This window comes from Palaemon carinicauda, chromosome 1, assembly GCF_036898095.1.
Source record: "Palaemon carinicauda isolate YSFRI2023 chromosome 1, ASM3689809v2, whole genome shotgun sequence".
Lineage (NCBI taxonomy): Eukaryota > Metazoa > Arthropoda > Malacostraca > Decapoda > Palaemonidae > Palaemon > Palaemon carinicauda.
Genome location: NC_090725.1, coordinates 210,406,448 through 210,423,850, shown reverse-complemented (window position 1 = coordinate 210,423,850; position 17,403 = coordinate 210,406,448). Strand labels below are relative to the sequence as shown.

Genomic DNA, 17,403 nt, shown 5'->3' with positions numbered 1-17,403 from the left:
CTAGCCAACGTAACGCTCTCTAGGAGAGCGAGAGAGCACTAGCTTAAAAACAACGGCTTCGAAGTAGCTAGGCCTAGTGCAAGTTCTGACGTTTAGGCGAACGAGGAGCAGCAGTTACAAGATCCGGACGAAGATCCTTAAAAAAATCATCATGATTTAATTAAAGTCCATAGGAGGCTAAGCAGCTTAAGGCTCCTCTCCATCTGACAGAGTCCTCAAGGGAATATCAGTAGGAGGGAGAACAGCAACTTCCTCATCTACAGGAACCTTGTCCGATAAAAGCTGAGTCTCTCACTGGTGCATTAGTAGCGGACCAGAACGCAACGTCATGTAACTGCTTGACAGTCTGTGAACTGTCAACAACTGAACTGTCAACCACAACAGGTGCGTGAGGACGTTCAGCGTCCACTCGAGACTGCTTTGACTGCCTAGACTGAGCAGTCAAAACGACTCTAGAATGCGGAGGTTGACGCACAGCGTCAAAACAAGTCAACTCCGATTGTTAGTGAACGTCTAGAACGTCAACAGGAGCATCAGCCAGTGGCCTAACGTCCAAATGCGGCTGAAAAACCACACGAGACCGCATCGAGTGTGGTTCTAAACAACCTGACTGACGTGACTAAGCTACGCCAACGTCAACAGTAAGCACAAAGGAACGTTAGGTTGGCTGAAAGCCAGGATATCGATGAGATAAACGGCTAGACCCAACGGACTAATCGGCAGAATAGTCTTCCATAAGGGAGGCAAGCATATACTGCATGTTTTGCCATACAACCCCTTAAGGATCAACGGAAATGGTTGTGGTAATAGACGAGGGTAACGTCTGTGACCGCAACACTTTGCCTACAAAAAAAGACTTTCGGAGTCTGTGTTACGCTTTTGTTAGGCGGCGAGCAGTTATCCGATGACTGCATAGGGTCAGAGCTGTCCTAATGGCTGTAACCAGGACGCTGGACCTGTCCTGAAAGGACTGACTTTCGCTTAAGGGCTCCGAAACCTTGTGACAGGTTTCTTATGCGAAAAGCCTTCGGATGACGAGGAGAAAAAACGTCTCTCTCGTCTTATGGTAGGGGAGATCTTGGTAAGATACACCCGATACCATAGAGGGAAACGTCTGTTCGTTGATCAAGGCCTCTCGAACCCATAAGTCGTTCGACATTACTTCTCCCCTGGGCTTGGGAGCTTGCAAGAGGTCCCGGACTAGGTGAACGACAGGCACGAACAGACGAACCCTCGGACGCAACACTGTAACACTTTGCGCATATCACTTTATCACTTCGATTTTCTGTTTTGCACTTATTTCACTGAAATCGAAACTTTTACTGATTTCTACCTGAAACACGCAATTCTACCCTTCATTAAAAGGTAGTAATTGCGAAATCAGTCGTATAATGCAGCTCATTAATACCAGCAAAAAACAGAAAACATATTTTAAGATAAAAAATTCAGTGGCTGGGAAAGAGACTAAACACTAGTTCATATAAACTACGTTTTCAATCTCTCACCGCACATAGCCTGGGGACGAGAATAAAAACCTAAAAACGTTTTATCCTTCCTCCCCGTACAGAGACTAGGGACGAGAGTAACACGAGAACAACGTTACCCGCTTGAACGGAACGTTTTCTCTCCTCTCTCTCCCTCCGTCTCTATCTCTCTCTCTTTCTCTCTTGATTTCGCACCAAAGAGAAGAGCCCAATTATATATCGTCAAAAAAACATGTTATTTGATTAAAGGAAAAAACTGAAAGGTTTTTCAAATAAAAAGTTCCTTTAAATTAGAATTTAAAACATTTAAGCTAAGAAAGAATGAACAAAACGTCAGAATCGATTTACTCTTACTGCAAAGTGAAACCGTGATACACTCTCTCTCTATCGTAACGATAGAGCGCATGTTGAACGTCCTGAACGTCAACAACTGCGTAGCCTAAAAAACTAAACGTTAGTTCATCTTTGAAAACAGTACGAAGACTATCAAAGAAATTCTTTCATAAAACATTACATTTAAAAAGTTTTAAATTCTTCTACGATATAACGGGCTCAACGTTGATTAACTTCGGTTCCAAGTTAGGACCGCCTACTATCAGGAAAGGTCGCATATAAACAAAACATTAAAATTTATTTTTATATGTTTATAATAAATGGAAAGTTAATCGAAGAGGCCTAATAAAGGCGGAGAGATATAAAATATATAGATCTATAACGTGATAAGAAAATTACTAAAAGCCTAAACACACTTCCGTCTAAGGGAAGGGTCGGCCATTTAAAAGTGAAAGAAAGTCCATACTCTCTTTGTCACCATAATTAAATCTATCCAAAACGAGTTCAAGTTTTGAGATGAAGATAAAACACCTGCATAGCGAAAGCTCAAAACTAGAATAGTGTACTTCACCAAATAGTTGTGAAAACAAATCCAGTTAGCAACAGCGAATTAGTAGGTCTTGCCGGTAGCCCGACAGAGAGAAAATTGAGTTCTTTGTTTACATTGAGTACTGAGTACCTGCACGACAGATGGCGCTGTTGAAGTACACCCCCTACCTGCATAGCGATCGCTGGCGGATTTTTAACGTAGAGTTTTCTGTCGAGCAACAGAGTTGCAGCTTATATAATCACCGGGTAAGTATATTGAAAAATGAACTATTACCAACCGCATACTGCAAAATACACTAGTATGAAATACATGAAAAGAGAGTAATAACATGTATGAAATAAAAAAACAACTTTCACTGCATTATGAAATATAAACTAGTTGTTTCATTACTCTTTACACATAAAAAATTTTGAACCTCTTAGTCAGACCTTAATTTCAGACATTGACATACTGTATAATTCCATAAATTACCTGCTTCCTGACACCATGATGTGACCCACCAAGGTCAATATATACAGCATCTTTATCATACAGAACTCCTCCTACACCAGACATGGGTGCAAATAACAACCTTTCCTTGGCATTGAGAGATCTTTTCTTTAACTGTTCTGGGAGTGGGCAGGGATCAGGCAAAAAAGTGATGTTTTTCACCTTGTAGTCTCCACAACCTTAAATACGAAAGACAAAATACAGAATAGCTTTCTTGATAGAAAATCGGGCAATTATAAAAAAATAATGGTTTAATTAAAATATTTTGTCCAGTATGTGACAATATTGCAAAGCAAGTGATAAATATCTGAATTGATTTATTTACACATCACTTAATTATATAAAAGATATTGCGCAATAAAGACAATAAGAGTTTGCTCCAGTACAATGTTAGTCCATGCAGCATTATTTTCTGGCATCTTAATTTTTTGGCTAGAAATTTGCAATCTATTAAATTCCTTATTCCTGATATGGATATTGATCTCTGGTACCGTCATTCGGTTGCATTAGATTTTTCAAAATTATAATCTTCTATTGCATTTAGATCTTCAGACTGTACCATCCTGTATGTAGGACATTATTAGGTATGAAGTTAATTCTAACAGCTAAGTTTTCTTCATCATACAGCACAATACTACACCTGAAGGTTAAATTGGTGAGATTTCCGAATTCCCAACTTTTTGCAAATTCTTTTCTGTTAAACTGGTTGGCAAGTCTCATTTTATCGTTTATATTAGAATGACCTATTTAAACGTATTAGTAACCTCACCATATTTCCTATTTTTCATTAAATATTCATATAGTTTCATTGCAATCTCCTTATTTCCTCTCCTCACTGGGTTACTTTTCCTGTTGAATCTCTATTGCTTGTAGCATTCTGCTTCTCCAACCGGGGTTGTAGCTTGACTAATAATAAATAATAATTTACAATCCACTTGCTACCTTTGATCCCTTCCTTCTTAGTTGACCCACTTCTTTAAATTTATTTTGCTCTGGAGAAAGGGAGGCCAGTCACTGTCAAAGTGTAACTGGAGGAGACCTCTTGTATAGTTAAGAAAAATACAAATTATCTAAAAATTTGTCATTTGTTCCATACGCTATTTATTTAGGGGTGGACGTCCCTGCCAATCTGCCTTTCGGCTTTACCCGGGGCTCCTTATCTGAGTATGGTAGGACTCTAAATAAAGAGTCCATGCGCCTCGCTAAAACCTTGCTACACAAGGTCTGCAGCCTACACAAGCTGTGTGTTGAGATATTTAGAAGTGTGACTGTCTAGGTAAAGTTATTACGAGTTTTTTTTTTTGTAGGAAAAACTATTGTAAGTAAGACTTTTCCAATACCACCTCGCCAGGGTATGGGGACGCAACAGTAATAGCTTAATACTAGGTACACAAGGGAGCATGGTTTACCTGCGGTGGTTTGAGGTCAGCTTATGCAGAGAACCCAGGATGCTGCTTTCCCCAAGAGAGGGGAGGATGAAGAAAAGAATAAGAGCCAGTCAAACCTTTTCATTCAGGCAGACTAAAACCAGGTAACAGTGCTCTCAACCTTCTGCTACTAGTCCCATAAGGAGCTTGAGATATACGACCAGCTGTTGTGCAGCCACCACAGGACCGATAGAAATCGTATCGAGTTCCTGTGGGTCACGTCTTGCATGAGAAAGGTTGTGAAAGTCACCTGGAGCATTCACACACTTGCTTGTAGAACCTGCGTCACACAGTAATCTGCTTAGAAGGGCCAGGGGCATAGCTATCTGACATCATGGGTCAACGTGTTGGATGAGGATCTGGATTCAGAGTGTAACTGATGACTCTGTGAATCTAGAAGAGATGATGTTTTTGGTGATCCTCCTCTTGTCTCTCCCATTGCTGATGACAAGAGAAGGGACCAGGGTGGGCTGTTGCCGTTCTCTTGAGGTAGAGCCTCAAACCTTACCCTTGGTACGGTAACAGATGATCTGGATCGTCAGTTACTGAGTAGAGATTTGTTGTCTAGGATCCATCACCTCTGGAAACTGTCTGGCAACATAATCGGGGACGAAACTGAACAATGCCTTTCATCCTTCTCATGAATGGGCGATGTCGAAAGAGAAACCATGAAGTTCCTTCGTTTGGCTGCTGTTAAAGTGTGTAGGAACACTGTCTTCTAAACCAGGTGAAAATCTGCTGCCTGGTGAAGTAGAATGTAGAATGTAAGGAGTTCGCCTTAGATACCGGAGAATTCGAACCATGTTCTGAGAGGAAGGTCTCAATTCCGACAGGGAAAAGGCAAGTTGTAAGTCCGCATGAGTTAGGAAAGATCTAGTGATGAAGGGATGTTCCTTCCTTATAGTTTGAGGGCGAGGCTCAAGGTTTAGTGATTGTATTTACCTGCTGAAACTCAAAAGGGGGTCTTTTTCTCTTGCATATACTTGAGGATTGCGCTATTGCTGTAATAGAGGTATTGAGTAGAGAGATACGCTTTCTCATGACACCAATCACAGAGGACGTTATGCTTTGCCTGGTAGACTGATGCTGAGGAATTCCTCAGATATCTAGATAACCTCTTTGCAACTTATTGCAAAAAGTCTCTGTGAGAGAGGAGGTACTGGGTAGTCTCCAGGCGTACAATCATAGAGAAGCTATAGCTTGTGGTAGATGTCGAAGTGTGGTTGTCTGTGACGTAGAGAGGGTTCTCTTGGAGGCTCTATCAGGAACTGCAGAAGGTTTGGAAACCGTTCTGCGTAATGTCATAGCTCCCCGACATTACGCAGCCCTCGAGAGGCTGACCAATGTTCTAGCTTTGTTGAGTACCCTTCTCTTCAGACAAAAACAGGAACGAGACGTAAACGTCATCGTTGTACCCATTGTTGTTGGCATGCTTCTTGCCAGAGAGCCTTGTAGTCTAGGACTGGGGAGCAGCAGAAGCCTAAGGTTCAGGGGAGTTGCGAACAGATCCATAGTTGGAGAACCCTGTAAAGTCTGGATTTTGTCAGCTACAAGGTGATCCAAAAACCATTCGGTACACCCTATCTGAGATACTATGCATAGATTGTCGGTGAGCACATTCCTCTAGTCTGGAATGAAGCGGGCTGATAGTGGTGCCGAGCAGACTTCGGCAAATCTTAGTTTGTCCCGAGGCAAAAATTATATTTTCATAATAAAATAAATCTTTGAATATACTTACCCGCTGGTTATATAATAGCCTAAGTCCCCGACACCTCGGCAGAAAATTCAAAATCTCTTGCGCAGCTTAGCGCATATAAACCAGGTGTACCCCAGCGCCCTCGCGGTACCACAGATAGAACTATCCTCAACCAATTCAGATTTTCCATGCCCCATGGTCTCTAGAGGGGAGGAGGGTGGGTCTAAATCTTATATAACCAGCGGGTAAGTATATTCAAAAATTTATTTTATTATGAAAATATCATTTTTAAATATAAAACTTACCCACTGGTTATATAATAGCTGATTGACACCCATTGGTGGTGGGTCAGAGACAGCTGCATAATTGGAAATTCACTTAAGAGTTACATAAACAACTTAAGTGGTTCTAACTTGATAAGGAAGCTGACAGCAATGCTCTTCCTCATTTTGTCTGCTATCCTTAGGAGATCCAGTGATCCACTCGGGGCTGATGATCTCTAGGACCTGTCAAACGGTACAACCACCTATAACATGACAGGACCTCAACTAATACCCTTGTTCCGGGCGCTGTCTAGGAACAAAATGACCACCTGACTAGGTCAAAGATTGCTGAAGATTGCCGACCAATCTTCACGTACAATCATAAAAATATATATAACAGTTCCAAGAGAAGAACAGGGGTACTAGGAATTTAGGGAAATGTAGTGGAGAATGTTTCACCTACTACTGCACTCGTTGCAAGTGATCCCAAAAAGGTAGACGTCTTCATAGAGACTGGACACGGTAAAAGTAAAGCAAGACGAATACAGGATTACCCCTTCACAAGACTGTATACACGATGCTTGCAGAGAACAGTTTAGTTTAAAAATTACAGAAGTTTCTACAGATCTAACTTCGTGAGTCTTTACCCTTTCAATGTCTTATGATCTGTCACCCAACCGTGTGGAAGAACTTTTGTAATCAAAGTCTATACGAGATGACAGAATGTTTAGACATGGATAGCGCAGGCTTCTTGACCATGCACCTAAGAGTTATAAATAGACTCTTAACTTCTTTGTTCTTGTCCCAATAATACTTCATCGTTTTAATCGGGCAAAAAAACTCTTCTCAGCCCATCACAAACCAAATTTGAGAGAATAGTGATCCCGAAAAATTTAGGCTATGGATGAGAAAGATGTTTATTAATAACCAAGAATCCAGGTTGCAAGGTACCTATGGCTTAACCAATGTGAAGTCCATGTCCTTGCTAAAAGAGTGAACTTCACTGACTCTCAACTATGGTAGACTTACTCAGAAAGTCTCCAAAGTTAGGCCTTAAAAAGAAACCAAGTGTAAAGGGTCGGATCTGTCACTACCGCGAAGCTCCAAAAACGAACCCTGAATTTCAGACTGGAGCATCTTGCTGATGCCTCCAAGTCCTCTCAAATGATCTGAGATAATCTATAAAGTCTCTATTCGTTAGATCCAATCTTCTGCGTCTGAAGACAGATGCCCGCATACTCCTGTACCCTTTGATGGTCGAGGAGGGAAGAAAATGTGTTTTCTTCTAAGGTCAAAGAAAAAATAGGCCACTTGTGTTAGAGTTACCTAATGAAGAGCAGGCTCTAGCTCTACACCACTCCATAAAGCACTCTAATTGGGTTGGAAAACCTTGAGGCAAATGTCCTTTGTACAAGCGAAAGCCTCAGCTGTCTCCTTCGAACAACCCTCAAGATCTTAGGGGTTTTCCGAAATACTGGAGGCAGCTAGACCTAAAGCTTGATGGTTTAACATAAAACGTTCGTGATCCTGACACGGGGAAAAGGACTAAAGACATGCTTCCAACATGCACCCAGCATGGTCCCAGCAGGAGTCCAGAACGGTTCCAGCATGCTGCCTACACTCAACATGTCGTGAGAGAGAACCGGGATCTAGAACCGCCTCCCAAAACTCGTCCATATCGGTCGCAAGAAACCGATATTAAAGCTAGGCGTTGAAAAGAAGCGTCAACCACGTGAACCTCATGCTGTGAGGTTAAGACCTGATTCGTGTGTAATCAGCAAGTGTTCAACAAACTTAAAGCCACAGCTTGACAAGAGGGAGCGTTAGCTGCGAGGCCAGAGAGACGCGAAGGCGAGACAATAATCTGGCTAATCTGTTGTGAGAACAAGACTTGACTGTATGCGTCTAGCATGCGACCATAATGTCGCATGTGGTTGCATTTCCGTAAGGTGTCAGCATGCTGTATGCGTTCATCTTGTCGTGTGGGTACAGCGCTGTGTGTGTGCCCGGCTAGATGTAAATCTACAGCGTGCAGCGTGGAGGCGACAGCATCGCGTCCGGTCATTGACGTAAAGACGGAACTGATAGCCGTGAGTTGTCCACGTGCAGGATGCGTACGCATGAGTGATAGTCACGCGTCCCGCAGACCGCGAAAATGGGACAACTTGTTGAAAGGATCAACTTTGACTGTTAGCGACCAACATACGACCAGACTGGCGTCTGTGTCTGGGACTGCGTGACGGAGAGACCAGAACTTGCACCTGTGTCTGCACGACGTCTGCCGTAAGAGAGAGACCAGACTGCTACAAGCACCCGCTCTAATGCTTCTCGTAACACGAGCATATCTCTGCAAGGAAGCGTTACTAAGCATAGGAGAACTATGCCTTCTGACACTAATCGGAAAACCATTTCTTTGATCTATGGTAGTCCTTAGACTCTTTAGGAGAAAATTTTCTCCCCCCCGAGAATCATAAACGCTAAACACAGATGAAATAGACCTCTTATAGCTCACACCAAATCTACACTCGCGGGGTAGCGAGTGCACCAAATCAAGCGTGGGCGAAGGCCGGGAGAGAGCATCAACCGCAGTCCTGTGAGCGACCTGGGAGTCCCCCTATGACATTTCAAGCGCGCCTTGTACGCGAACTGAACGTATCCAATGCTGTGAGATACCGTCAATAGTAGTCGCTAGACCTCAGAAGAAAGTAATAGACCTTTCTCCAAACTGGGGAAGGAGAAGAAGTGTGAACAGAAGCAAACTGAGCACCTTTTCCCCCGAAGAACTATGTGTCTTACACGATTCAGGTGCTGACACGTCGCCTTCTTCCGAAAAGAAAAAACTTCCGGCGAACGTTAGATACTGCAGGATAAATTAATAGAAAAATATACGACTCCTGAAAGGTCTTGGACAAACTGATTGGTGACTACCAATTCCAGATTATGCGTCCTTCGACGAGGACAAAGTCCTTCCTCCCTGAAAGTCAGTCAGAATCAAGAGGAAGAGCTAGGATTGTATGTGACTTGTCTGACTTCCGCTTCTCTCGCGGAAGAAAAAACACACTCGATTGCTTCCTGTTCACGCATCAAAACCCGACTGCTGCGAAGGTAAGTTCTGTTCGCGTGTATACATGACGAGTAACTACCTAGTCTGGTAGACAGGGAAAACGTAGAATGTTATTCTCATCAGGGAACTGCATTCTAATATGCAGAAAACAGTTACAAGATCCATGATACCATAGCGATGACGATCTGATCGCTTCAAGACATTCCAACTCCGCTCTTTTCAAGATACTACAGTATGTCACATGGTTGTGATGTCATAGCTCGCCAATCATAGGCGAAGAAAAGAGCATTACCTCATCATTCCAAAGTGGAGAGAGACCGTCTTGGACTGCATCAACAATATTGCTTGGCGGAACAGACGTTTAATGCACAAGGTCCGCGAAGAACCTCAGCCTACCGACCTTCCTTCTCCCAAGGGTTGGAACGTAAATTAGAGATATAGGACTAGGGGCAAGGTGAACACGAACAAACACCTCCTCCAGAGCACTGTGCTATGTTTACGAGTCACTAACAAGAGCGGTTTAAAAACATAAAACATTAAATCATAAAAGATCTGCCCGTGGTGGGAGATATACTTTAACGTTCTATTCTCATAAAGGCCTTAATGCCCTTTCTGTTGTAGCAGCTGCAAGCGCTGTATCATCCCTAGAGTAAGCTTCGTTATTTTCCTGAGAATGATTTAATGTTAATTCATTACTTTATTTTACCATTAATTTACTAGGCCATCGTTCCCTAAAGGAGCCCTTTGGGTTAAAGCATCTTGCTTTCCCAAATAGGGTTGTAGCTGGCTTGTAATACAAATAAAATAAAATAAATAGCGACACCATCAACTCAACTAGCGAAAACTCTGAAGTCGAAACGAGGAGCAGCAGGTAAAAAATATGAGGGAAACTCTTTAGAAAAATTCTCATGAGTTTCTGAAAGTTATTCCCTTCCTTTTACAATCTCTATCCTAGGAAGAGAAATCTTGATTCTTAGGAATCCACTCCTTATGATTGTGAATTCGGACCTCAATACTTAGAGGTTTAATTCTAGTTCTCACAACCAAGAGTTAGCCCAGCAGGCCTTGGACCGAGAATATAATATCTTTCTAGTTAAGATTTATTTCTTAATCTAGCGCCTGGAGCAACAATAACTAAACACTAGACGTTCATGGTCAGGTAGACATCAAAGTCTATAGTAATAGGTAGCGAAGCGACCACCCCGACGCTGAAGCGTCCACACTGATGCTGAAGCGCCCACTCTAGCGCTGAAGCATCCACACTGACGCTGAAGCGTCCACACTGGTGCTGAAGCGTCCATACTGTCACTGAAGTGTCCATACTGACACTGCCACACTGACGTGGCGCTTCGCTCCATTCAGTCGACGTTCCGTTTCCGTTGCCGCACTGTTCCGATGACGCTTCGCCGGCTGCTGCCTGGCGAACGTCGGCGCGTCTGTATAGACTAATACTAGGTGCTATGATCCGTCGGTTTGCGTCGAGCATTCGAAGTAAAGCATCCACTTTCCCCCACCATTGAACATTGCGGTAGATAGACCGCCTGTGCGACAACGAGTTCTCACCGTTAAAGACACGACGCCTGTGCGTCCGTGTCAAAGACCGGAAACGAGACACCCAACCGCACTGTTAACGGCAGGCAGAAAAGACTGCATAAACGAAGATAGATGCTGTTTCGTGCCTAACTACAAAGATCAAGGATCAACCTTAGGCGAAACGTATTCAGCATTATCTTCGTCGATCTATAGCGCTAGCCACTGTCGAGAGACGACACCCATCAGGTGGGGCGGCGGCACTGCGTCTGCGCCGCATGAAACGTAAGACACGCAGAACAAAACTAATTTTGTTTTCAGCTTAGCGCCTTTGAAAACACCAACACCTCGCTTTGTCTATAGCGAGGGTGAGCGTTCTGGTGGTCGACAGAAAACACTCGAGAGGACTTCAGTTCGGGTCTAAAAGACTGTAACGCCTGGTTACCCTCTCGATTCCTTTCGCCGTTTGACTTAACTTCTCCCCTGGGTCCGGGAGCTCGACAGAGGTCTAAGGCTAGGATAACGACAGGTCCGAATAGAAGCACTCTCCACTGAACAAAATTCACTGCACAATCTATCACTAAAAAATTTGCACTTTACTCTTTAGCACAAAGATAGTTTCATAATTACCTGAAAGACAAAGTATACACTCTCTCAAAGGAAATGAACTCCGTAGGGAGAGACTTATAATTCTGTCACTGGACAATTGTTTGAATGGGAAAGCAAAAGTACCGAATCCCATATAAATGTAACAAAATATTAAATATCAAAAATTATTTATACATTAAAATAAACCCTTAAATAAAGGGGTTCCAATAAAAGATGAATCATCACTCGCATCATTGGAACATCTACAAATAATATACAAACAATTTAGTATTCCGAAAACCACCAAAGCAACAACGATACATAGAATCGTGCACTACGACGAATGTAAAGAATACTGCATCGTATAAAATAAACTGAAGTGTAACTTCCTTTAATCTCTGACTAAGGAAAAATACTGAAAGGACCAATTAACTGCAAAATAAAATGTTCCTTTTATAAAGTACAATAAAAAACTTGAGAAGTAAGAAGAAAGTACTATTCATAAAATCGCTACAATATATGTAACATCATAACGATACTGATTACCGTAACAAAAATAAACTGAACGGTAGTTAATCTTTGCAAACAGATCAAAGATTATCTAAAGAAAAATATTAAAAGGATAAATTTTCTCACAATAATTCCTTTAATTTAATTTATAACTTGAAACTCTAAAAGCAAAATCACTTATATTCTTAAAAGGCAAGACAGACTTTTAGCCTACGGAAGAGGCTGTGACGTCATCCATGGACGAAATGTTTACATTTTGCCCCTATGCTTTCGTGAGGTTTAAAATAGGTTGAAAAATCTTCCAACCCTACATTTTAAGTTAAAATACGTGATCACAGATCAAATAAAACAAATATGCGAAAGCCAAAACTCAAAAACGTTAATACATCACCAAATAACGTCCAAACAGAGTAAGAAAACAAGAGAGAATTTCCAATAGTTCAGCCAGCTATGGCGGCAGAAAAAATCTGAATTGGTTGAGGATAGTTCTACCTGTGGTACCGCGAGGGCGCTGGGGTACACCTGGTTTATATGCGCTAAGCTGCGCAAGAGATTTTGAATTTTCTGCCGAGGCGTCGGGGACTTAGGCTATTATATAACCAGCGGGTAAGTTTTATATTTAAAATACATACCTTCCGCTCTTTAACATAGCATAGTTATTTCGGCGGAGCTGAAAACTAGTCAAAAATTACGTTTACCAGGGTTTAACTAACCACCGCTAGTTAGCAGGGGTCGCGGGGGTGTGTTTACTCACCGCTCCCACCAGCACAGGTGACTAGCCGTCACTTTTTTAGCTCTCTTTTTCAGGTGTGCCTGCCCGTGAGATCCAACCATGTGACTATGTCCAGGCTGTGAAGGGCGCCGCTGCGGTACCTTCATGTCCTCGGAGGAGACAGATCCTCACGGTCTCTGTCCTTCATGCCGAGGTCACTCGTGTTCGAAGGAATCTCCTTGTAGTGTGTGTTGGGAGTGGTAGCCCTACCAGTGGGTGAGGTTTGGTAGGCGGAAGAAGAAGAAATCTAAAAGGGATTCTTCCCCTTCGGAGCCAGCCTCGAAGGGGAAGAAGTCCCGACTTTTTTCTCCTCCGTCTCGATCTTCCCACCCTGACTCTACTCGACTGGCTTCCTCTGGGGATCGGTTGAGTACGAGTGGCGCCCTGGTAACGCCGGGACAACCTCGTTTGGGGTCTCCTCCCATTGTCTCCACTAGAGAGGCAGTGAGGGAGTCCTCCAAGGGGGAGTCCCTCTCAGACAACGCCACTCGTCTACTGTGGCCCTCCCTAAGGTTGACGGGTTCCCCGTCAAAGGAGAAGCTACAGGAAGTCTTGCGGTTGGGTGTGCGCACACACTCAAGCGCTGAGTCTTCTTCTTCTGCTCTCCCGACGTTCCACAAGCACTCCTCGGAGTGACTTGGCCAGAGACCGTCAGGTCTCAGGATCAAGCTTCGGCTTGGTTCCAGAGGTTGTTCAGGGTGTTAATCCCCTTTCCGGGCTTACCCGATGGGAGGAGAAACCTACTTGGATAACCGGAAGGTTCTCCTTCCGGTGTTGCACAGTCCAACCTTCCGAGGAAAGATGAAGCGACACAACCTTCTGAGCGCCATCTTCCTCGTGCGCGAGGCAATGCGCATTCAGAACGAGGAGGTGATCGATCTTCTCGTATGCGAGAGGAGAGATCTGCTCCTACCCTCTCCTCTGAACGCCAAGTCCCTCATACGCGAGACGATGCGCGTTCAGGAGGAGGAGTCGATCGATCTTCTCTAATGCGAGAGGAGAGATCTTCTCCTACCCTCTATTCTGAGCGCAAACTCCCTCGCACACGAAGCGATGCGTGTTCAGAAGGAGTCGATCGATCTTCTCGTATGCGAGGAGAAAGATTTTCTCCGACCCTCTCTTTGGCTCGGCAGCACCCTTGCCCGCGAGGCGACACGCCATCAGGAGAGACAGGTGAGGATCATTCCTTACGCTTGCGAGAGGAAAGATCTTCTCCTGAGTGGTCTCCTCCACGAGTATACCACCAAAAGGTATTGGTTTCGTCCATACCACGCTCCAGTCCATCAAAGCACAGCTTTTCGGAGCTGGACGCCGGAAGAGGGAGGAGTTTCCCATCTTTTCCCCCACTTCGTCATCGAGCCCGCAGGGCGGAGCGAAACTCTCAGCGTTTCGCTAGACCATCTTTGTCGTCAGCACCGTGCCTTTCTCCTTCGGGAGAACAGGTGAGCAAGAAAGCTCCGATTCTCGATGCTCTTAGACGGGATCTTGTACTCTCTCGCCGAAAGCGAAAAAGCTACACGCGGGGTCGCGGGCCTTTCCTTCTAATGAGAAGGATAGGAGAGCTTATACGCTGGAAGCAAGGAAACCCGATTCTCGTCAGGTAAACGAAGTTCCTACGCGCTCAAGCAATCGCTATCGTAGGGTTGAGGAGAGGGTGGAGGTAAGTGAGTGCGCCAGCTCGCCGCGCCAACCAACATCTCGTCAAGGTCGTTCACCTCGCGGCCGTTCACCCCACGAGTGCACACCTAGGAGAGGGTTAAGTTGTTCTCCCCATCTCGGCCAGTGCAATCGGAAACATTCCATCGCAGGGAGACTAGTTCATCAGGTAACATGTTAGCCAAGGATGGACCTTGGTTTCAAGACCTGGTGAAAACGCTTAAACAAGCAATGGGAATCTCTAACGATCCCCCAGCTGCAGCGGCGAAGGTTCCTGTTATTTCCCTGGACACTCCTAAGGGTCCCCAGACTTTTACAGTCGCTTATTCCTTGTAAAAAAGCCGTCTGGGGGCTGGACACCCGTAATAGACCTTTCGGCTCTGAACGAGTTTGTCCTAAAAACTCCGTTGAAAATGGAGACGGCACTAACGGTCAGACAGGCCGTCAGACCAAATGACTTCATGATCTCACTGGACCTGAAAGACGCGTACTTCCTGATCCCAATTCATCCATCCTCAAGGAAGTACCTGCGCTTTACTATGGACAATCAGATATACTAATTCAGAGTGCTATGTTTTTGCCTGTCCACAGCACCCAAGGTGTTCACAAGAGTCTTTACTCTAGTGTTCACGTGGGCACACAAGAATGGTATTCATGTTCTTCGATATCTAGACGATTGGCTAGTTCTCACAGACTCGAAGGAGATCCTTCTCCTCCATCGAGAAAAACTTCTGGCCTTCTGTAGATCCTTATAAATCGCGAAGAAGTCCCATCTGGAACCGGTCCAAGATATGGTTTATCTAGGAATGAGAATTGAAATCACACTAGGCAAAGTCTTTCAGTCCAAAGACAGAGCGAAGAGACTGAAAAAGTAGCCCAGAGCTTCATCGCGAGAGACGAACTGCCAGCACATCGAGGGCAGAAACTGCTAGGGCACCTGACTTCTCTTGAGTTGTTGGTCCCTCAGGGCCGTCTTCGCATTCGGTCACTTCAGTGGCAGCTGAAGAACTTGTGGTCTCAGCAAACAGACCCACCGGACACACTGGTGCAGATGGGAATCAAGCAAAAGAGAGGCCTGAACTGGTGGGTGTTAGACACCAACCTGCTCAAGGGAGTAGATCTCTCTTCTCCCCAGGACTTGATGGTCTTCACAGATGCATCAAAAGAAGGGTGGAGGGCTCATCTGTTACACCTGACGACATCCGGGCTTTGGTCCGAATCCAAAAGGTGATGCCACATCAACCTCCTGCAAATGAGAGCCTCATTTCTGGATCTCAAGCATTTCCATCAACTCCTTTCAGGACACCACGTAGTGTTGATGAGCGACAACACTACAGTGGTAGCCTACATAAACAAACAAGGAGGTACCTTTTCACAGCCCCTATGCCAACTAGCTGTAGAAATCCTCAGATGGACGGAAGAGAACTCGGTGACCTTAACAGCCCACTTCATTCCCCGCAAGGAGAACGTGTTGGCAGACAATCTGAGCAGGACTCAGATAGTTGGTACCGAATGGTCTTTAAATCAATAGATAGCTAACAAAGTTTTACTTGTGGGGTTCGCCAACAATAGACTTTTCCGCGACGTCTCTCAATTGGAAACTTTCGGTGTACTGCTCCCCAGTACCGGACCCACAGGCATTCTGGCAGGACGCGTTCCAACATCCGTGGGACAACATGAACGTCATGCGTTCCCCCCCTTCTGCCTAGTAAGGAGGCTTCTGAACAAGGTCAGGGCTATCAAGAAACATTATGTATCCACTCATAGTCTATTTATTTCCTGGTTTCCTTTCTCACTGGGCTATTTTTTCTGGTTGCAACCCTTGGGCTTATAGCATTTTGTTTTTCCAACTAGGGTTGTAGCTCAACTAGTAACAATAATAATAATAATCTAAAATCTAAGCAGCCTTTCCAGCTTCACTGAAGTCATTCTCCTTCTTAAGGTCGAAGGTTTGTATGACAAGTAAGAACAAATGTGATTTGTCCATTGTATGATCATAAATGTTAGCACTCTCTAGTGTCACCTCTGACTAAAAGCCTATTAAACATAGGTGAATTACTATAAAATTCATATAATTATAATAAAAACAAAGAGAATCATTTACCTGGAATATGCACCATCTGAGATGACTGGAAAGGAACACCTCGTACATAACCATATAATACCACATCTCGATCGCACTTTGGATTCAATCGAATATTTTCAAGATTTGTAATATCCTCATATCTATCCACTGAAAATAAGTAGTTACTTTAGAATTTTTCAGAAATATATTAAAGATAAATATTTTACTATCAATTTCATCAATATCAAAAAGAGTAAAATATCAAAAGATTCTTCTACTGAAAATGAAGAAAATTATCAGAATCTTACCCAAAACATAAGGATGAGATATGCGCCATGTGAGAGGTCTGAATTTCATAACCATGATAAAACGACCCAAATTCTGAACTTCCTTCTTCAGATATTCACCATGAACAATACCTTTGGGAGAAAGAATATGCATACAGTTTCATAAAAGAATCAATTTCTTCAATAACTTATATTCAAATTACCTCCCCCATCAATATAAGTTTCAAAATCTTAACCTGTTAAGCATCACCTACATAATACTATGTTCACAACGATGTACTCAGTACCACCATCAACGGGATATTACATAAATTTTATTAGTTTAAATGCTTGTTTCAAGTCGTCAGTCCCGTAATAATACGTTTACTCATAAAGGAAGTATAGGAACACCGATTGGCAACACTCTCAGCATATGTAAGCTGTATGGAAACATATGCTGTCTGGCAACTTTTCTCTGAAGGTCGCTTGACATTAAAAAACTGTTTTTTTTTAGTGCGCTTTGGGCATTTGTGCAGAGCATGTAATTTGTTTTGCTTCTTTCATGCTAGATGAGGAATCTGATAATGATAATAAAAGTATAATCACACATTATGTATAATATTTTTCATTCAGTATCATGTAGCCTTTTGAAATAAAATAATAGTGTTAATTGGTTTTTATTCCATCAATTAATTAATATTGCTACATTC

General features: G+C 43.4%; 1 protein-coding gene across 2 annotated transcripts in view; it reads right to left on the bottom strand.

The window, feature by feature from the left end:
* LOC137653751 (ribosome biogenesis protein BMS1 homolog) overlaps positions 1 to 17,403 on the bottom strand; it is a 254,922-nt gene that overhangs the window by 152,101 nt on the left and 85,418 nt on the right. For both annotated transcript variants that reach the window (XM_068387387.1, XM_068387378.1), the window contains 3 exons: positions 16,736 to 16,846; positions 16,467 to 16,595; positions 2,839 to 3,035 (listed from right to left, as the gene is read on the bottom strand). In XM_068387387.1, the coding sequence (XP_068243488.1) occupies positions 2,839 to 3,035; positions 16,467 to 16,595; positions 16,736 to 16,846 (437 nt within the window). The remainder of the gene's footprint in view (positions 1 to 2,838; positions 3,036 to 16,466; positions 16,596 to 16,735; positions 16,847 to 17,403) is intronic.